We start from the raw sequence: 23549 nt of genomic DNA on the forward strand, positions 1-23549 counted from the left end.
GCAGAATGATAGAAACAGGAATATTATAGCATCATCATATTAAAGACATAAACAGTGTAAGAGAATGGCATTACAATACTATAGATCTGTTTTCCTAGAAAATTTAACTGTGTAAAATGAAACAAAGGTCTTCAGGCAGAGGGTAGTATATAATGTTAAGAACACATCACAGAACATTGTACCAGGACTATAAAGATCACTGTAAATGGTTAACAACTCTGGCACTCATTGTTTGTTGTGATGCAGCTACTGACTTCTAAAAGAATTCCCAAAGTTTGTTTTGTGAATATTTGATAAGTTTAGGGGGTTAGCATTTTTGTGCACATTTAGACAAACATACTGATGTACCTGCCAATCTATAAAGCTATGAAATGGAATAGGTCTAAGTTAATGCTTTACAGTAAATGTACCTATCAATCTATAAAAAATAATGATGGAACAGGTCCAGTTAAATCAACACTCCAAGAGAGAGAGAAAAGCCATTTGAGTGCAAAAATACCTGAGTTTATTAATCTTTTTCACAAAGAAAATGTTTATTTTCACTTGCACTGAAAAGCTAACCAACTCAAAAGTCATTTTTAGAAATGTTCTAAATGTTTTAGAAATTTATGTTCACTTTACTCACTGCTTACAAGCTTCCATTTAAATTTCTCTACATGAAGGACTGTCTGATATAAAGCATTTTACATGGTGCAAAACAATTTTTCACATGAGCAGTAACATACAGCCCTTGAATTCCATAGTAGTTTTCCATTTTAATGCTTTGGATCATAAACATAAGTGAACAGGCTAGGACAGAAGGGTTTATGGAGACAAGAGTTTGGAGATGGCAGTGAGGTATGAAATGAAGTGAAATGAAGAAGGGCACACAAGAGGAGGTGTGTCCAAAGAGAGTAAGGAGGCTTACAGACAAAGATATGGGCCATGTTCCCTCTCCATAAAACAGACTGACAGATGTTTACTTGGAGACCACTGTCAAATGGCCTTCATTTACACTTCTTTAACTTAACATGGAGTGGAAGAAAAGTCACAGGATTTGGCACTTCAGTCATTTATTAAGTCTCTAACTCGCAATCCCATTTTACCTGCTAATTAGGAGATGGGCTCTGTGAATGACCCAAAGAGGTTATTAAAAAAGATGAATACCACAATCACAGATAAAAATTAACTCAAGATGGACCAAAATGCTAAATATTAGAGTTAAAACTATAAAACTCTCATAAGAAAACGGTGACAGTTTCACAACACTGGGTTTGGCAATGTTTTCTAGGATACAAACCAAAAGAATGAGCAACACAGAAAAAAACAGACAAATTGGACTTTATCAATAAAAACTTCTGTACAGCAAATGACAATACCAAGGGTGAAAAGACAATTCTGTGGGTTCACAGGAGAAAATATATGCAAATTACATTTCTGATAAGGGATTAGTATACAGAATACATAAAGAACTCCGACAACTCTTTAACATCAACAAAAAAAAAACCAATTCAAAAATGGGTTTTGGCTCAAAAAAATAATTTAGAAAAATTCAGCATCAAAAAAAGTGACTCAAATCAAAATTGGAAAAACAGAAATACAGTGTAAATTAAGTTAAAATGTATACCAGAAGAATAAAAGAAGGGAACAATTAAAAGGGAGAAAATACATAAAGGCAAGAAATAAGATAGAAAAGATAAAATAACTGAAAGGTGGTTTTTTAATTTTGAGAAAGGCAGAAAAGAAAAACAAGAAAAGTAACTGCAGCTGCAGCAGTTGGAACTCATGTAAAAAGTATCACAGAAAGAGTGATCAACTGGGTCAGTTACACAGGTAAGGCAAGTAAGAAGAAGTTAAGAAATAAGGTTGAACTGTTGACAGTTCTGGAGGTGCAGTGTGGCGTGAGCCTTACTGGGTTGGGTTTACACAAAAACAATAGAAAAAGTGGATACCAAGTGTAAATAACTCAAATCATTTTTGCCGGATGGAAATGGAGCAAAGAAACAGCACAGTAGAAAATGCAGGGGTAAGGTCAAAGGAGTGTCCTTTGAGATGAAAGAAGTAACTGCAGGTCTATATACAGATGGGAATGGTTTAGAACAGAAAAATAAACCGAAAATGTAGAGAAAAAAGAGGAGAATTTCTGGGCCCATAACTCTGATTTTGGCAGAAAGTATGGCAGTTAGAAGATGGGTTTTAGATGGCAGCATACTTGTTCACCTAAGGTGAAAGATGAGAAGGCAGAAAATATGGCAGCATATATAGGTAAGAAAGTCATGTAGTGGAATTCTGTAGAAATTTTCTTCTTTCAATTTTTCAATGAGGTCACCAGCTGAAAGTGGGGATGGGGAGAGTTGCTGGGGCTTTGAGGAGGGAAGAAATGGTATTAAAAAAGAAAGATTTCTGTAACTATGTATAGTGATGGATGTGAATTACACTTACTGCAGTCATCATTGTGTAATATATACAAATATCAAACTGTTATACTGTACACCTGAATATAATATTACATGTTAATGATACCAATAAAAATTGCAGTAATAATTAAAGATTATGAACTTAAAAAATAAAACAGTCTGAGAAAGTAGAAAGGGCATGAGAGGAGGACATACAGTGCCCACTTGAGGTTCACAGTCATGAATTTAAAATAAGACTAGTCATTGTGGCGGAGAAGGCAATGGCACCCCACTCCAGTACTCTTGCCTGGAAAATCCCATGGACGGAGGAGCCTGGTAGGCTACAGTCCATGGGGTCGCTAAGAGTCGGACGACTGAGCGACTTCACTTTCACTTTTCCCTTTCATGCACTGGAGAAGGAAACGGCAACCCACTCCAGTATTCTTGCCTGGAGAACCCCAGGGACGGCGGAGCCTGGTGGGCTGCCGTCTGTGGGGTCGCACAGAGTCGGACACGACTGAAGCGACTTAGCAGTAGCAGCAGCAGTCATTGTGGTTGTTGATCAACTGCACAGGTGCAGGCAATGAGGAGGAGGAGGAGGAGTGTTAGATTTAATCAGGATTCTTGCAGTTCTGTCAAGCAGGTGTTGCAAAGCAACACAAGAGCAACAGAAGAACATGGGGGAATAAAAAAAAAATTATAAGAAATGATTGAAGAATGTAAGCAACATAAGGAGAGGTTGAGGGCATTAGGGGGTTGTAAATCCTGGTGGGGTACTTCCCTCACGTGGACAAATTCCTCGATAGGGAGTATTTCTTTGTACCTTTCGTGCAAAGCGCAATATTGGCTCATAGATGTTGAATTTGTTTGCCAAATAAAGAAACATGGTTGATAAACAGCGGGTGCGTGTTCACAAAAATGTGATTAAACCAATTGGTTTGTGAAAGCTTTTTACTCCACCTATTCCCTCCAACAAGGTGCCAATTTGCTTAGAAAAATATGGTATTTTTTTAAATGAAACACATTTTCATTTCAAATAATATATTCAAGAATAATTTACCTTATTTTCCGTTTTCTGTAACATAATATGGAATATAACTAACTTATTATTTGAGTTACAGTTGAAATTTACAGTGTCTCTTATTTTTAGTTGGGGTATTCTTTAGTGTAGTTGGTAATCATCAACATAAAAAAAAAATTCTCTAGTCAAGTTCCCAACTCCATGATTATAGAAAGTCAAGGTGGAAATGGAGAAAGTAAATCAGCACCAATACATGATAGAATTCTGATGTATTTTAAATCCCATGCCAAGCATCTAGATAGTTCTAACACACAAGGTTGTAAATATTACTGAAACAAGGATATTTGCTACTGAACAAAGATAAATCCAACACACTCAAAGTTACAGCCAATGAATTCCAAACTGTAACTTTATTTTCAAACATCAATCCCATGTTTTATGGCACAACCTAGAAACCTGAGAGTGAAAAGGATCAATTAGTTAATAATACTAAAAATATCTATAAAATATTAACATCACTGAGAAATTCAAACAAATATAACAGAGAGCTTACTATTAAAATTACTGAAGTATGATTATAAGTTGTTTAATGTATGGAGATATATTTTTTAAAAGGCTAAAAGAGAACACTACAATACAAAAAAGTGATCTTATCTTGATTTTATGTGTTTTCCTATATTGAATGCGATTTTTGGATGAGTTTTTAAAATTCTGTAAACAAGCATGTGGTGAACTAGCACTGGACAATAGTCTTACATATGGTCATCATATCTGAAAAATTCTGTAGCTGTGTTTTACCATCTTGGGATTCCCAGGTGGCGCTAGTGGTAAAGAACCTGGTTGCCAATGCAAGAGACATTAAGAGACTCGGGTTGGATCCCTGGGTCGGGAAGATTCCCTGGAAGAGGGAATGACAAGCCACTACAGTATTCCTGCCTGGAGAATCCCATGGACAGAGAACCTGGCGGGCTACAGTCTGTGGCGTCACAAAGAGTCGCACACAACTGAAATAACTTAGCACTGAAGTACGATGTGGTTAAGGATAAGAATTCTGGCTATTTCTCATAAATTTGATGTGAGCACATTAAAATGTCTTTTTTCTCATTGTAGTTAAAAACAGATTGGCCCAAACACTATCTTATGTCAAAAAAAAAAAAAGGCGACATTTTCAGTTATGAAATAGGGGTATAAATGAAAATTAACATAAAGGTTTATAGAGAACTTCATAAAAAAGAAAAATGTAGAAATCATAAGAAAACAGTATTTTTCTAACTAAGAAAGATATTATTTTTCTTAAGAAAAATCTGCTTCCTGGAAAATGTTTTCTATCAAACAAAACTCCAACAGCTCTATACAAAATTTCCTAAATTGCTACTGTAATGAATGACTGCCAGTGAAAATAAAACTATTTTCATGAAACTTCATGCATAAATCTTCACTTCTAATTGCACAACTCAAGTTTAAATTCAGAAATCAAGCTGGCACTCTCCCAACAGGAAGACAGTTGCAGGGCTGATGAGGATTTGTTGAGGTCCTCATCAGATTAGCTTCAGATGTAAAGGAGCAGCAAAAGTCACAATTTCTTATTCATCAATAAGATAGACTCTTTGGGTAATATTCCAGAGAGAAATGGAAATCCTATAACACTGTCTATAAAAAAATAACTGCTTAATCTACTGAAGTACAATTGTTTTCTCTATGATGCTGGAGTCTGTAGAGATCCACTCTACAGGTCTTCATCAAGATGGTAAGTTTTCTTCTTTTGAAAGTTCGTACCATACAAATGCGTCAGTTGTCAGGAGTAGATGACATCCTTCTCATTAATTCAAGTTTGTCTTGTTGAACTAGGTCTCATTTTTCTTTTTTATGTTATTAAAAACTTGAATGCCTCAATTTAAAAATCTTCCCTTACTCTACCCAACCCTCCATCTACTTCAAAGCACAAGCACCAAACATTCTTTCTACACTCTAAAATCCAAGTGCCCCTAGGATGGGATTACTCTTTCCTTTAGTCAATCTTTTCTTAACAAAACAAAGTTGCAACTTAACTGTAGAATAATTTCATGAATGTTTCAATTTTAATCTATGCCTCTTCTGTTTAATGAGATAATTAACAGAAAATAATTAAATCTGCGTTACAGTTAAACTTGGAGAATGTTTAAATTCTACCCACTGGTCACAGAATTAAAGCATTTTATAAAGACTACTAGGAAAACTGCCTCATTATATAACCTAGCAGAATAACTAGAAGAAAAGCACTGGAAATAAACAAAAAAAACATAAAAGATGATGTAGCTCAGATTATCTATCTTGTGGGCCTTACATAGAAGTTATTAATTTTCACTGATGAAATTTTTCCTTCCTAATTTTAAACTAACATATTTAACATTTACATCCTGGGTCAAAGTGGAACTCCCTCTACATCTGTATTTAATAAAATCAAAATGATTAAATATCACAGACAGCAAAATATCCTGATAGAAGCTCTGTAATCTCAAGTATCTTCCTTTGAACATGATATTAATAGTCAGCCCTTCAGATGAGGAAAGTCAGGCACCACAGAGACAGCACAAGAACCAACAGCCAAAAGGATAAATTACACACAATGTTAAAAAGTGCTATCTGGAGAAGCTTATGTTTCATCAGAACAATACTGATAGGCATTCTTAGAATTCAAAACTTTGTTAATCTTTCTGATTAGAAGTAATAAAGGGAAAAAGCCCCAAACAAAACTCCTACACATTTCCTTATGACTTAAGTGCTATTTTCTTCCAATCTTCAGAATGGAACAGAACTGCACTTTTCTCAAATTAGGAAAGGTAATCAGATTAGACATGCTTCCAAAGCTTCCTACTGCTGCAAAAGGACAACACAGATTGTACTTTTAAGAAACAGCGAGTGTATTTTTTTAAGAAACAGAGACTCTGGAGATGATGTTTTCTTAATCACATTCCAAACCACAGAATACAATGTAAACATAAATCATGAGAACTATATTCCTCCTTGAAAACGCTAGGCACACCATGACACCACCAATGAAAACTTTGATGGCAACCTTTTCAAAAGCTACAACTCTTATGACACGCTACTTCAAATACAGTATCAGACATTCCAAAATAAATAAGGTTTTTCTTAAAAGATATCTAGATGCTCAGATCCCAAAACGAGCTTGCCAACTTTGGATAAAATTCAGATATTATCAAAGGAAACTTGTAAACAAGAAAACTCAGTCTTGCTTTTAAGTTCCCCAGGTAAGTAGAGTTGGACCATGCGCCCTATTTCAGTCAAGCAGACTTGCTCATAATATTTCAATCATTGTTTCAAACATAAAAATTAATTTCTGAGGCTTCTGAACATGGTGTAATGCAAGAGCTGCTAATGAGGAGATAAGGCCTTCCTGAAATAACTAAAGCTTCCTAAGAACTCGCAACTTTAAAATCCTGCCTACTAAAGGAAAGAAATGTGATGATTTAAGAAGATAACAAGGAAGAGGTTACCGTGGAAAGGTAGATGAAAATGCAAGAGAGCCAGAAGCCTCATAATTGGCTTGTAGACCTCAAGAAGCTCAAATCCCTTTTAACTTTTAAAGAAAGTTTTATATCATTTTACCAACAATGTTGCCCCTATTAATCTACATGCATAACATTAAAATCAACTACACAGACTTTAGTCTTCTAGACACTAAGGATATCTTTGAAATATTGAAAACAGTAAGTAGGAAGTCACTGAGAGAGGTATTTACAAGCCAAAACTCCACGTTTTTTATATGGTATACTATGACCTCAATTGGAATACTAACAAATCTATAATTCGTTAAATTTTAAAATAGAAAATTACTGTACAAGACTTTTTAGGTAGTAATCACTAGCTAAAACTCAAGTTACCTCACATTCCATCCGCAGTAATGCACCAAGTAAAGGACCTCTCCACCTTCGACATCAGAATCTTTAATACTAGCTTCATACATTTTTTGATTTTTCCCTCGTCCATACCGCACTTGGACTTTCATGCCTGGTGGATAGCACTCAAACTCCTCTTCCTCATTGTTGTCATCATCCTCTTCATCCTCTTCCTCCTCCTCCTCCTCCTCCTCTACTTCTTCATCATCTTCCTCTTCCTCTTTATTCGTTTCATCTCTTGAAAGGTTTAAAAAACTGCAGTTAATAAAAGACACTTCATAAGCTTTTCAGTTCCAAACCACATAAATTGATAAAAATTGTGGCTGTGATTGTTCCGGGAACAGCAGGTTCCAAGCGTATGATATTCTCTGAGTTTCAATTTAATATTAAAAACTAAAACTGTATAAGATGACCATGGATGATTACAGAAAGATATATTCAGAGAAAATGAAAACTGAAAAGTAAGTGTATTAAAAGAAAATGTCCAACAGGCAGAAGAACAGAAGTTGTGCTGAACAGCAAGAAACTAGCTAGTAAGGTCAACCGACGCTAACATTTCTCTCATGTTTTATTGTAGAAGTTTTTCATAACTCAGTTAACAAAAACAAAAATCATCGTACCTCATAGCCATTTTCTGACTAAAAAATATTTTTCATTCAAATATTTCAAACCTCCACATGTTTAAACAAGTTTTTACTAGCCAATGGTTAGTCTTAATAATTAAAATAATTTCAACCAGATTTTCAGAAGTTGTATTAAATGAAATATTATTTCACCTTTTATAGGAATATCCTACTAAGTTCACATTAAAATCACATCAAGTTTTTTCTTTCTATTCTTCTAAACTTCAACACAATTTCTGCTCTCTTTTCTCCATATTTACCAAAAGTCCTCTTCTACCAATTCTCTCAACTTTAAAGTTCTGAAGAAATAGGCATATGAGAGACCAGTTGCAAATATGAAACTGAAAGTCATTTGCATTCTAGAAGCAGCAATGCAACCATTCTGGTCTTCTCAGTATCACGCACTTTCTAAAACATTCCTATTCATTTTATACTGACCACAAATTTGTACTCAATAAACTGGAGGAAAAATCTTAAATTATAAATTTTCCATGTACTAGATTTATTTTTTAAAAACTTCAATTAGTTTAAATTTACTCTGTAGTATGTCTATACTTATTACAACAGTTTGCTCTCAAAAAGAATCCATCACTTTATAGCTGACAAATGAATAAATGTCATAAAATAGAACCATAAGATAGCTAAGTAACTAACCCTTAAAAGTTAATGGGTATAGTATGTATGTAAAAAAATCTTCCTCAACTAATAATTTTAGTTTTATATTCTCATATGCAAAGTTCTTTAGCAAAAACATACTTTATCATTCCTAATTACACAATTATGTAGGCAACAAAAACTAGAAATAGTATCACAAGTAGAACTATAATGCTTTTTTATTCTCCTACCCCTTTCCTTCTATACAGTGAGGCAGCAGGGATGAAGGGAAGCTTAATACACTTATGAAATTAAGTCTGAGTTCACAAAAGTACCAAATGAGTCAATTTTCTCTGAAATGTATCACAAAGTCTACAAAGATTCTTAAGAATTACTCCTCTTTTAAAGACTTGTTTATAGTCAAATAGGTACTTAAAAATTAAATAAATCCAGCTGTAATATGAGATTAAAAAATATAAACTCTATTATTGAAAATCTATTAACATTTCTATAATAAAAAAACTATAAGTAAGGCTGAAATATCTAAGAAACTATCCGATAAACTATTAACAACTTTAACTGATTTATATATATGTAATACACATATGTAAAATTAAAACAGTAAGGCCTTTTCTGAATGAATACTACTTGTTTAATCACAAGATTATATCGCTGCTCATCAGGGAGAAAAGGAAGTATATTCTGGTAGATACAACAAAGATGGATCACACACCAAAGAGATTTATCATGCATCTCAGAATCACTGTACAAAACATGAGATATAAGATGATCAAAAGTCTAAAGTGTTTTAAACGAAAACTAACTCTAAACTGTACATTACATTATTAAGCCAAAACTATATAGGACTGAGGGCTTCCCTGGTGGCTCTAGGGTAAAGAATCCACCTGCCAAGGCAGGAGACACAGATTCAATCCTTGGGTCAGGAAGATCCCCTGGAGGAGGGCATGGCAACCCACTCCAGTATTCTTGCCTGGAGAATCCCATGGACAGAGGAGCCTGGCGGGCTCCAGTCCATGGCGTCGCAACGAGTCAGACACAACTGAGCAATTGAGCACACATGCACACGCAGCACTGAGCACAACCGGCAAACGCCAATAATAGCTGGTACAATCCTACAATCCTACTGTAAGTGGTAGCCAGGGCAATCTTTTATTTAATCTGGAATAAAAACTTAATACTCTGTATTAATTCTTAAAAGCAATCAAAAATTAAAAATTAGAATTTCTCATTTAATGTCAACCTCAGACACAAACCAAATGAGAGTCACTCAAATAATACACTGAACTACAAAGAGGCAAACAACACAACTACTGGCTATCAGCTGAAGCAAATCTCCTCCTCCTCCTCTTCTCAGTGGCAAAATCAGAGGTGAACACACCAAACAGAACACAGAGTGCCAAGAAAGAGAGCCTTTCAAAGTATAAAATGTAGCCAGTATACTAAGCGGATGTATGTGTTACACACAAACATAAACACAAAACACACACATATTACATCAGTTATCTTTTACACTTTGGGAAACCAAATATATCTACGAGGACTTTTTCATCCGAACTCACAAATACCAAATTTCCCAAGTTTGATGTCACATTCCTTACTTACAATGGACCAAAATTAAGAACAAAATAACTACTATAGTTTATTAGTACCTACTACAGGCCAGGCACTGAACCAGACATTTTACATAAATTCAATTATTTAATCTTCCACATCTGAACTACAAAGGAAGGACATTGAAAGTTCTTGTACCAACTAATTACTCAGAGACAGTTTATATACTAGATAAATATTTATATATTAATTCTTTACAATCACAAAATTTTCTGTTGCACTGATCTAATAAAATCCAGAGATCAGTTTTGGATATTTCTAACCCATAATCTTCTGTAGCAGCCACATCAGGAGAATTTGTTTGTGGTATGATACATTTATAAATATCGGCAGTAAATAAAAAAGCCATGGGAATTTTCCTCGTGGTCCAGCGGTTAAGAATCTACCTTGTGATACGGGCAACGCAGGTTCAATCCCTAGTCAGGGAACTGAGATCCCACATGCCACGGGCAACTTTGCCTGTGCGACACAACTGCTGAGCCCAAGCTCTGGAGCCCATGCACTGCAACTAGAGAGAAGCCTGGGTGCCACAACTAAGACCTCACGCAGTCAGAAATAAAAACTTAAATTTTATAAAAAGTGTATAAAGATGTAAAAAGTTTAATAAATACATAAGCCATATAGTTGAAGAATTCAAAAAATCAACAAAATATAGTTTATAACATAAAATAAGCTGAAGTACCAATGTGAAAAATTAAGATAATTATTAGTAACAAAGTGAAAATATAGGCTTATTACAGAGCTTTCCACACAGTAAATGCTCCAGAAATAGATGCATATTTATAAATCAGATTTTTAGGCAAAAAGCTGAATCCTTACTAAATTTCTTAATAGCTGACGTAGTCTTCAAGTAGCAGCAAGCAAAGTACTTCAAATATAAATTTAACACACACAGAAACATAACTAAGTATAATAAACAAACACTTAAACTATATTCATCTAAAGCCAGTTTTGTTTCATTTTTCCATGTTTATTTGCATGTTGTGGCCAAAATTTTAGAAGAACATTAAAATGGCTCAGTTGGTAAAGAATATGCCTGCAAATGCAGGAGACAGGAGTTCGATTCCTGGGTTGGGAAGATCCCTTGGAGAAGGAAATGGCAACCCACTCCAGTATTCTTGCCTGGAGAATCCCATGGACAGAGGAGCCTGGCAGGCTACAGCCATGGGGTCGTTAAGAGTCAGACACAACTTAGTGACTAAACCACCAACCACCGCCAAAATGAGCAAGAGATTTTAAGCAAAGAGATACTTAACAAGTTTCTTAAAAGTAGAAATAATTTCCAGTATCACTAAGGAGTACTTGAAATACACATTTGTACACAGAGAGACATATACATTACAAAGTGTAATAAACACCTTTTTACTATAGTCATCTAAGCATCGTTTTTTCCTCTTCCTTGCTTGTTTGCATGCTGTGTCCAAATTTTAGAAAATACGAAAATGATCAAAAAAATATATAGTTGCACTTATTTAAAAGAATCACTAACAATGGGGATGTTTAGCTTTTCTTTAAGCCTCAGAAACAAGATGAAATGCCAAAGATCACCTATAAAATGCAGGGTCCACTGTCAGTATAGGTATTATTGATACATTGCTAAATAATTCTCAAACTGACCAAACCAAGTAAATGCTACTATCACATAAAATGCAACATAATAATTTTGACTTTTTATAAACTAAGTACTAGCACTTTTCCATTCTTATTTTTTGCTTAAAAAATGATTACAACTCTCAAAATCTATACCCAACATACCATCTACAAAACACTGGAAAAAGCCATCTTCCCAAATTTGTATTATCTAGTTATGCAGCAGAGGCTAATGCAGTAAGAACTGTTTTTCTCTAGCTCAAGATTTCATAAATTTCCATGATGAGAGCAAGAATAATGGATCAGAAATATGATCTTTTTCTACAAATTTGCATTAGTAGGGTCTCTGAAGGAGGCAAATGCTATTTGCATAATAAATACAAATTAACATCACTCAATTATTTATTTTGTCAATCACATTTAGATTCATACAAACACACAAAGAGCAAATTACAAGAATTCATTCAGCTATAAAACGCATCTTAACCAAAAACAGATTTCTTACCCAGATTTTGCTTTCTCTTCTTCAGCTTCTACCTTTATGCTGAGGGATTCACCTGCTCCAGGTGTCTCATCATCTTTATCATCCAGAGATTCATTTTCTTCTGTTTTTTTCATGTTAACTTCTTTTTCCTGTTCAGATTGTGTAGGCATAGATTCTAATAAATTCTTTTTACTCCCCTAGAAAAAGATCAGAGGAACTAAACCAACAAAAGTAAAAACTGTCAACCTAATTCCATTATCTAATTACTAGCACAGGAGGTACCAACCAGTACTAACACTGAGAAAGTTATTTTTAACAATCTTCTGCCATCCCTAAAACACTGGCAAAAATAGCTAATGGCTATTTCAAACACAAAAATAGCATGTAATAAAGAAAATGCATGAACAATAAAATTTATAAGATAAATTAAATAAGGAATCTTTAGAGAGGATGGAGAAAATGTACCAGAGAAAACAAAGGACTATTAACAGTATCCTATTTACCTGAGAGGGCTGAGTATTCTCCTTTCTTTCAACACCCTCTTCAAGAGGCGTTTCTTCTTTTGGTATTATATTCACTTCCTCTTCAATCTTTATTTCTTTGATTTCTGGTTCATTTTCTTCCTTAACTTTTATTTCTTTTACATTTTCACACTCTTTACAAGGCTTGTTAACAACTTTCTCTGGCAGTGCCATCTGAAATTCAATATTGGCCGACCTACAGTACTCCTCAAAACCATATAAGTATCTGGAAACATGAAAAGAAGTTATATTTGGGAAAACATTTCAAAATGTTATTGTAGAGTTGTGGTTTTTAAAATATGTGTTCACTTCTTCTAAGTTCTCAGATATTGAGCGACCTTAATATTCTAGCTTATTCTACTTCAGTTCTTTACAATATTTTTACTCAAATAGAAACATTTTTCAAAGAAAAAAACTTCATTAAAAAAATGCTAAAAGTGAAAAGAAAGTCATATCTTAAATGTAGTAACTGTAATAATAGTAGCTATTAGAAGAACTAGTAATAGCATCTATTTATATGTCAGGTACTGGACCTCTGAGTATACGTAAAATTTCACTAGCTGATCAGACTAATCATTACTATGAGACAATAGTATTATCTCATTTTATAAACAAGAAAATCAAGGTCTGAAAGAACAAATAAATGGCCCAAGGGCATAAACAGCAAATAACTGGCAGAACTAGGATTCGAACCTGGGTGTATGTGACTTTAAAACTTTGGCATTTTAACTTCTACACAATACTTTCCAAATTTGCTTGAGCACAAAAACTTTCTTCACAGATTATCTCACAGATCTAATATTCATGGAAATCAGTCCTGAATATTCACTGGAAGGACTGATGCTGAAGCTGAAACTCTAATACTTTGGCCACCTGATGCGAAGAACTGATTCATGTGAAAGGACCCCGATGCTGGGAAACATTGAAGGCAGGAGAAGAAGGGGATGACAGAGGATGAGATCGTTGGATGGCATCATCGACTCAATGGACATGAGTTTGAGTAAACTCCAGGAGTCGGTGATGGACAGGGAAGCCTGGCATGTTGCAGTCCATGGGGTCACAAAGAGTTGGACATGACTGAGCGACTGAACTGAACTGAATATTCATGGACTACACTCTGGAAAATGCTATTATAGAGGGATTACTCTAGCAAAACTTGCTTGAAATTACTAGCCTCAGTTATATGGTAAATTCCATCCTGCTTTCTAGGTAACATACTGTTGAATATAGCTATATTGAGTGAATGGACTTACTTTTTATAAGCACATTTAACATTGTATCCTGCAGCTGAATTTAAGACAGGGATTCCAAGATCTTGGTAGACTTGTTTCCAAACAGCTCCGCTTTCAATCTGACAGAGTAAAATGAAAATTCAAAAATTAAAAGGTGGGGAATATGATAAGATTTTGATAGATACCAAATGTGTGTGTTTGTGTGGGTGTATGTATTATGTAGTTCTATATTTGTTGTTTCTAGTCTCAAGGAATGAAAAATACCAATTTTGATAAATTCCAAAGAAAATAATCTGGTTTACAGCAATGTTTTTAAGTAAGTTTTGGTATTCTAACCAATCTCAAAGAATTATGAATGCTGAAATACTAGGTCATTTGACTTTTTCCCTTTTTGGCCATGCCTCAAAGCATGCAGAATCCCAGTTCCCTGACCAGGGATCAAGCTTGCTTCCCCTACAGGGGAAGTTCAGAGTCTTAACCACTAGATAGCCAGGGAAGTCTCCATTTGACGTTTAAATAAACCCTGCCATGGTAAATAAGAAAACATCTACATTCCTGAATCAAAATCTTAATGAAATGACAGATAAAAAAATTTTCAGTGACATATGATTTCCTATAAGCTAATAAAGTCGTTTCATGAATCTTAGTATCACAACGTACCTTTCCCCCCCCAGAATAGTCTTAACTGGGTGAGTACCATACATCATGGCAACCTTAAGATAATTTCTTCAGTTCAACAATACATACACACATATACATGCAAATAATGTTTTCGATATGTGTAACGCACAGTGGTAGAGATCAAGGATATAAAGAATATTAAGACAGATCCCTGCTCTTACTGATCTTACAGTCTAATGGAAAAGAGACACAGAAAGAATTTCCACTAACATGGTTGTGTTATGACTCAGATAGCTTACGGAAGTTTGACAAACTTAATAGTAAATTGGAAAGCTCATTTTTAAAAATCTTCAAATTTAAATTTGGTCTGAGGAAGCTAGCTATTTCTAACTTGTACTCTCCATTTTCTTTTCAAGTTTTTGTTAACAGACACTTTTAGATAATTTTTAGATGAGAAAACATGTATGAAGAACATGTTTCACTTCTGATCGTAATACTTACATTATCAAATCCTCCGAGTTTGTGTACAAGTCTGAATAACTTAAAGAGATTCAAATTTCGATATCCAAGCACAGGTCGTTTGTTAATAGGTGTGCCTATTAAAGAAAACATGAATATATCAGAACCACGTTTCATATTTATTTAAATTTTGAAAAGATTCAAACATTACCATCAAATATACACAGTGCAAACTGTGTCTATATGAGAAAAACATCCCTGGTTAATCAAAAACAATCTACTTAAATCCATTTTATCAAAAACTTTTTTCCTATATCAGATTTTTGAAACTTTATTTATATGATTTTATTCCACTTTCATTTCCTTGATGAGCAAAAAAATAAACAGTAAATGAAGCAAAATAAAATACCAACAAAAAATTTTAAAACATCAGGGTTAACAATGTTTGGAAGAACGGAAAACAGTATTGAGATAATTGATGGGCAACTGCCTCACAATGGGAATTACCTTTTACTTTCTTTGTATTTTATTTACTAATTTACTACTATTCTACAAAGTAAGTAATTCTAGAGTAAAGTTATAGTGTTGTTTATTATAAGATGTAACAAAGCAGAAGGATACTAAAACTATCAGACTGTTAGAACATGACAGAGAAAGTAACAAGATAGAGATGCACAACCTATTGCCCTCTCCAAAAATACATGATGGGATAACCATAGTCTTCATTCTCTTCTAATACTAGAATTTATTCATTGTTTTCACTTTTTAACTTAGCTTATACAAAAAAAGCTTAAAAAATAGCCTGCCTTCTTAGGCCAAGCCTCCATGCATACAAATAAACACATAAATCTAGGACATTTTATACTGAAGAATAAAAAGATAACTATATTGTAGTAACCACTATGATTTATGAGAGCAAAAAGAAGACCAAGCCCACATCTACTCATCAACAATACAAAACTGGATTAAAAAAACATGAAATCACAGAGCATAGTAGCACTTCTAAGTATCATTCATTCTTTTGTCTTTTTCTTCAAGTCAGAAAGCTTTCAGCCTCTGCCCTCTACCTTGCTAGCATCTTTACAGGAAAGGAGAAACTATACTCATAACAGCAGATAAGAAAAAACAGGGCCACAGTTACTAGAGGACCAGGTCATCACTGCAAGTTAAAAGTTAGTGTTAATTACCCATGTTCCTATTTCTAGAACCACAAAGGCAGATTCAAAAAGCTAAGACAAGGCTCACCTTGAAACTTGGTCACCTTTTCTACAGATGGTTTAATTCTGTTCTTAGTTTTATGTGGCTAAGTCATAAGAAGATATACGGCCCATCTTAGAATGAATGCCGTGTCTGTCTGTGTCTCTCTCTCTTACTCACATACACAAACACATACACCTTGGGGCTGGCAGTGATTTTAGAGAAGAGGCTTTTCTACAGGCATACATGGAGGCTCAAATAAAATGACACTATGATTCCCATTCTGTTACTGTTTTCTAATGTAAGGGTTCTTTGGAGTCCCCCAAATGAGTGGCAGAATAGACAGGACAGAATACAGTTATTTATGGGTCCATGGCCATAACATCCATCAAAATACTGTCAAATCCCACATTCTACTTACTACGTGACAGACATTACACTAGGATGCTGGTGATACTGGTAATCAAAATGATAGCCATGACTACCAGTGATATGCAGCTTAATAAACAGAATTCTTATTTTTAAGATATTATCTGATATCTACATTAATAATGAATCAAAGAAAAAACACTCACCTCTGTCTTCCATAAATTTGTACAACTGCTGAAGAAAGTTCTCCCTTTCCTCTGGAAATGGTTCTATTTCTTCCTAATTTTAGTCACAGAAGAATAAAATATTATTTTCCTCAGCAAAGCATTTTAATAACACAAGCAGATTTCCTACCAACAGCAAAGACTAATACTCACTAGAATATTTCAAAGGCTTTTTACCAAAAAAAAAAAAAATTACTTAACACTAAGCTATTCAAAACCAGAAAGTCTATAGACATTTTATGCTTTACAGAGAAATATGTCCTAAAAGGTTATCTCAATAGTGACAATCCCAAATGTAAATGCTCATATAAGAAATGAGACCAACAAGATGGTTCATGAACTTTTTACATCAGAGATCTAGTCTTTAAATCACGGTCACAGGTTCAAGAAGACCTACTCTCACTTATATTAAATTGGGTCAGGGCTTAACATCAAAACTGACTCTATTGCTCCTCCAGGAACTAAACAAGTGAGGGCCCCATCAGCTGCAACTAAAATTATCCTTCATTATATTCGGCCCCACAGTACAGTACTTCAAGCTTATAAAATCAGTAAAGTGGGGAACAAACTTGATCTACAATACCTGAAGATTCAGACTTAGGGAAATCTTCAAGTAATAAAATAGTTCCCCGATTTATCAATTACAAGGGAGGGACTAGCTTCTTGCTGCTGTGGCCAGGGGCTGTGGCAGTAGGGAGCTGGTCCTGAAGCAACCTGCAAGGAGCAGGGTAGTAGGTGAGATGGAGGAACTCATCAATTCAGTGACCATCAACAAACATTTAATGAGCACCAGTGAGTGTAGGCACTATGCAAGGTGCTGAGTCAAAAGAGAAACAAGCGATGGTGCCTGCCATTACAGAGCATGATCAGGAGTAACTGCAGAGGAAGTGATTCAAAATACACACTGAGGCTTTACAGTTACCTCTGGCTGAAACAAAAGTATTCTGAGTGGTTAAAGTCAGGAGAATACTTTTTAACTGATAGCCTAAATATATCATTCTAATTTTTAAAATCATGTGTCTAAAACCACTGCTGGAGTGAGATTTGCCTCTATCTTAAAAGCGAGCAGAAAAAAGGAAGTTAAAGACAACAAAAACTTGTATCGATAAAACTATTATGCTTGCTAATAATTGGGCAGAGAAGAATAAATGACAATTATTAGTTTGCTTATGATAAAATTTGTTTTTTCAACCTAAACATGATCCATATGCACTGCATTTTGGTAAGGTAGTCAGATGTAAGTCTAAGGAATACTGTTTTCTAGGTGTTTTCTTAAATGCCCCCATGGTACAATATGTGACTTTCATAAACCACCAAATTTATTCCTGCTGCAAAAAATTTTAAGTGAAGTGTGTATTTAACTTCAAAAAAAAACTGTTTAAACTGGAAATCAGATTTGCTTTTATGAAAACATTTGTAAAACTTAAATCTAAGTAACAAAAGTTTTGGTAACTAATATTTACTTTTCATCTGTTACATGTTACACACTATGACAGACACTATGAGTATCAGTACAAGTAAGATGGACGCCTGACCCTTGAGGAGCTTATTGATTAGCAGGGCAAAAAGCAAACAGAAAATAAATACATGCACATATGTAATGGATGTATGTATGTTGGCAAAATTTCTACAAGGAGTGGTATCTGTTTAGACTATTAAATGGAGTGATTAACTCTTCTTGCAGAAGGTGATGGTTCTCTCCTTTACAGAGAAAACAGGTTAGTAAGGTTTCAAAAACTCAACAGGAGTGTGTCATGCTGACAAAGGGTGGGGTGGGGAAGGGCACTGTAGACAAAGGTATTGGTTTGTACAAAAGTGAGTAGAAACAAGGTTTGTAATTCGATGCTGCTACAACCTAGTTCAAAGTAGAAGGGTAGGGAATTCCCTGGAGGGCCAATGTTAGAACTTCACACTTTCACTGCCAAGGGCCCGGGTTCAACACCTGGTTGGGGAACTAAGATCTGGAAAGCCACGTGGCACCACCAAAAACAAATAAACAAAAAAATAAAGTAGGAGAATATACCAGAAGAAGTGATAGGAAAAAAGAGAGCACAGGTTGGGCTATAAAAGGAGGTTCTGAAAGTAAAGCCTGACTTTCAGAGTAATAACTCAGTCGGACTGCAGCCCGCCAGTCCAAGGAATTTTCAAGCAAGAATACTAGAGTGGGTTGCCATTTCCTAATCCAAGGGGATCTTCCTGACCCAGGGATCGAACCTGCATCTCTTGTGTCTCCTACAGTGCAGGCAGATTCTTTACCACTGTACTACCTGAGAAGCCTTAAGCAAGAGACTGATGGCTTATTTTTAACATTTTAAATAGAAAGCAATGGGGAAGACTGATGCCAGGGAAACTCTCACACTACACACTGTCACTATAGATCACTATATTATAAACCATTAACTTTAAAATGTTCCTACTTCATCAACAGTTGTTTATTACAGTTACATGGCAAAATTCTATAACTTACCTAAAATATTACTTATTGACACTAACTTATCTTTGTTTCCTAAAAACATTCAATACAATGGTCATGTATTGCAGCTATCATTATCTGCATCATTATTTCCCCAATAACTTTCATAAAGCCATTCAGCAAACCATTAAAGAGCACAGCAGTGCACTGTCACTAGTAATATTATGGGCAATTTTCTCAATACTTGTCACTGATGGACCTAAAGTACCAGCTACAATAAAATCTAAATTTAGCTCCTTGATCCGTATATATTCACAGATGTCTTATTGTCTATTAGATAAAATCTAACACAAAAATGTTTGTATTGATTCTTTGAATCAAGATATAAATCTTTACTTTTATGCTGATTATTCTTTTAACATTAGATAAAAGACATATTTTATTCTTTTCGAGATACTGTAATAAAATATGCAGATGTAAACATAGTATGAGGTCACAGCTGTCTACATGATGGTAAAAAGCATATGAAAGTAGAGTTTTGCTGTATTAAGAAACATTTTTTCCCTTTTTTTAATTAGATGACACACAATATTGTATCAATTTCAGGTGTATGACATATTGATTTGACATTTATATACATTATGGACTGAAGATTAAGAAATATTTTTGAGGTTACAGGGATAAGTATACTTAATATTTTTAATTTCACAAAACCATATTTCTGTTTTAACATTAAGTAAGCAAACTACTTGATTATGATGAATACACAAGAACAATGTATTATGAAATACTTCTAATACTAAAAATATCTAAGTGATTAATGACTTTATGCCAAATCCCAAAGGGAACGCAACTGTTTTTCATTGTAAAAGGCATTAACTCTTTTTACTCACCTCTTCTTCGCTGCTGTTATCCTCCTTTTCTTTTTCATCATCTTCCTCCTCCTCTTCTTCCTCTGCTTCGCTGCTAGAACTATCTTCTTTCAATTCAGTCTTCCAGTTAGCAGGAATAGTTCTACTTTTGTGAAAGTCAAGTGCCTGATCAAAGGCTGGAAAGAGGTCATAAACTATCAACTGGAGAAATTAAGACAACTGATTTGTCTAAAAATATTAACAGGATAAAGAAATAAAAACTACTGTGCTGCCACCACTGACATTTATGAAGCAGTTGCTATGGGCCAGGCATTGTGCTAACTGTTTTTCGGTGTAGCAACCCATTAATCTTAACAGTCTTAGGCATTAGGTATCTATTTTATAGATGGCAAAACTTAGGTGACTTAGGTTCAAACAAAGATAAGAAAAAGGGGCAGATATATTCTTTTAAATAAAAATTAAGAATGTCTAGTAAACATTAAACATTAAATCTACTAAACAAAGTAAACCTTTATAATCATTTTATCAAAAAATTATTAAACAGTATTATATAACAGGCACAGAGCCACTGTAATAACTTACAAGTATCTGAAAATATACTATAAATATGTACTCTACATTTTTAGTTAACTCTGAATTAAAATTATATTATTTATTAATTTAACTATAAATAACTAGATACAGTTATTCTCACTTTACAATACAGAGAAATAAATTCTCAACCATAAATCTTGATGATTTTTAACCAGTCTATATAGTGTATTATCTGATTTGGTGAACATGGGCAAAGAAAAAATAAAGTTATTTACAGGGCCAAAAATCAAGTAAGAGATATAATTACAGCATATTCCCCAATAAAATATAACTACTGTTACAAGAAATGACAAAAATCAAGACTATGACAAAAATCAAGGCTACTTTGACTCCTGTTTTTACCATCCTCAGGAACTGATATTTTATTTACTAGGCCAGGCTACAGTGATAGCTGATGATCTTGTTCTTGATCTTTTTTAGATTACTGTCCCAATTATAAGCTAAAAAAAGAGAGAATACTATTGATGATTTAGAACTGTGGTGTTGGAGAAGACTCTTGAGAGTCCCTTGGACTGCAAGGACATCCAACCAGTCCATCCTAAAGGAGATCAGTCCTGGGTGAGTGTTCATTGGAAGGACTGATGTTGAAGCTAAAACTCCCAATACTTTGGCCATCTCACGCAAGAGTTGACGCATTGGAAAAGACCCTAATGCTGGGAAGGATGGGGACAAGAGGAGAAGGGGACGACAGAGGATGAGATGGCTGGATGGCATCACCGACTCAATGGACATGATTTTGGGTAAACTCAAGGAGTTGGTGATGGACAGGGAGGCCTGGCGTGCTGTGATTCATGGGGTCGCAAAGAGTCGGACATGACTGAGCGACTGAACTGATGATAACAAAAGACACACTGGTTTACAAAAGCAGAAGTTGCAGAGAACCAAATGTAACTTCAAAGACTTCACTTAAAAAAAAAAAAAAGATTTTAAGACCAAAAGAATATTTAATCTTCAGAAATACTTCATTAGTTTTTCTTTTCTGTTCGGCCACACTGTGAGACCTATGAGATCTTAGCTCCCTGACCAGAATCGAAGCTGAGCTCCAACAGTGAAAGTGCAGAGTCCATCAATGGACCACCAGGGCATGCCTCATCAGTTTTTAAATTAAGTATAATTTGTTCCAAAATTATCCTTACCTTGTTTTAATACGGCGTCAGGCTTTGGTACAGTGTCACTAGTAATTTCATGGACATCCTTTCTTGGTACTGAAGTACTGTATTATTTTTAATTTTAAAGGAAAAAACCCACAAAAATACAATAAAGATTAATTAAGAGTCCAATTACCTACCACAGAAAGATACTGAAAACATGGGAACACTGATGGAGATGACTGCACACAGGGTTGCAAGTCTCAAACAAAATACTAGGCAGGACATAAAAAATGGAATCATCTACAGAAGGACCCCACCTTAATAGATGTTTTATAAACAAGGAATTCTCAGAGTACCTGGTTAAATGCAATACTAAAAATACTGAAACCCTGAAAATAATAAATTAAAATGTTTACATAGCAGAATGCATCAACCCAATAAAAAAAAAATAAGTTAAATAGCAAGAATTTGCCATCATCTTAAGATAATCTCAAGAAATAAATTTACGATTGGAAGAAAATGTACTTTTATAATGTAAAATGTTCAACAACTTTTTTAAACTGAATTCTAGGTTCAAAGCAAACTTCTAATATACAATTGAAGTTCCTTCATGTAGAAACTATAAGAAGGGTTTGGATGCAAGCAACTGGGAGAGGTCATTTATCATATACGTCACATTTATTTCTTACATGAATAAATCATCATTCGGCTTTTCTGCACTTGGCTTGTTTCAACCAATCCACAGAAGTCTAAAAACTATTCCAAATACACTTTTCAGCCTGCCTCTTTTTAAACTTTAAATTTAAAAATTTCAAATATATACAGAAATATAACAGTAAAATGAACTTCCATGAATCTATCATCCAACTACAACAGTCATTAACTCAGAGTCAGTGTCTCATTTATACCCCTACCTACCTCCTCCCACCCCCACTGGATTATTTTGAAGCAAATCTCAGACATTATATAATTTAATTTATAATATTTTATTCTTTTAAAAATACAATCCTATCATCACACATTTAAAAATTCATAGTAATTTCTTAATATCAACAAACTAATATTCAATTTCAATGCTCAAATTTTTGTGAAAGTGGGTTTCATATAGATTATTTTTAAGTCATGTTTCAGAACTTGAAAATCCAAAAACCAATCTTAAAGTATGATGATCTTTTTAAAGCAGTCACCCAATAAGGCAAAATATCAACATAAAATCCATGGATCTTCTAGTCACACAATTCTTAAAGGGAAAAAACACCCATAGAAATTGATAGCTCAGTTTTAGAAAAGTTCTACATGAAAATTCATTATACTAATACCCAACATATATTTATAGCAATTCATTCTAATCCTTAAGACTACTGCAAAATTCAAATGTTACACAACAGGTATTACCACACTCATTTAGAAGTAATATAAAATGTTAGAAAATCCTAGACATTCAAAACGATAAATATATATCAATTAATATATCCATGAAGTATTAGATGTGGTAGATATATTGAATCTTCCTCAATAAACCATCAGTTATTATATAGGCAAATATTGATAAGTTAGACAGCACTGAGAGTATAGCTTAGAAAAGACCAAATGAACAAGACATATTTTAAGACTACTACACTTAATGATAATATGAAAGATGGTCATGCTTTGAAACACTCTGAATGATAAAAAGGAAAAGCAGAACATCACTGGAAATAACTAATTTATAATTTATCATTCTATTTTGGAAAAGCAG

At 34.2% G+C, this 23549-nt stretch overlaps 1 protein-coding gene across 12 annotated transcripts in view; it reads right to left on the reverse strand.

Moving 5' to 3' along the window:
• ARID4B (AT-rich interaction domain 4B) overlaps positions 1-23549 on the reverse strand; it is a 140882-nt gene that overhangs the window by 32951 nt on the left and 84382 nt on the right. For 4 of the 12 annotated variants that reach the window (XM_081570419.1, XM_081570420.1, XM_081570421.1 and 1 more), the window contains 8 exons: positions 21857-21933; positions 20148-20302; positions 16824-16896; positions 15094-15188; positions 13993-14090; positions 12722-12965; positions 12240-12415; positions 7389-7532 (listed from right to left, as the gene is read on the reverse strand). In XM_081570419.1, the coding sequence (XP_081426545.1) occupies positions 7389-7532; positions 12240-12415; positions 12722-12965; positions 13993-14090; positions 15094-15188; positions 16824-16896; positions 20148-20302; positions 21857-21933 (1062 nt within the window). Of the gene's footprint in view, positions 1-7280; positions 7533-12239; positions 12416-12721; positions 12966-13992; positions 14091-15093; positions 15189-16823; positions 16897-20147; positions 20303-21856; positions 21934-23549 lie in introns of all 12 variants that reach the window. The other 8 variants (XM_081570416.1, XM_081570417.1, XM_081570418.1 and 5 more) reach the window with 2 other exon arrangements.

Source organism: Giraffa tippelskirchi, chromosome 2 (assembly GCF_054371585.1).
Source record: "Giraffa tippelskirchi isolate mGirTip1 chromosome 2, T2T-mGirTip1v1.2.pri, whole genome shotgun sequence".
In the NCBI taxonomy this organism is placed as follows: Eukaryota; Metazoa; Chordata; class Mammalia; order Artiodactyla; family Giraffidae; genus Giraffa; species Giraffa tippelskirchi.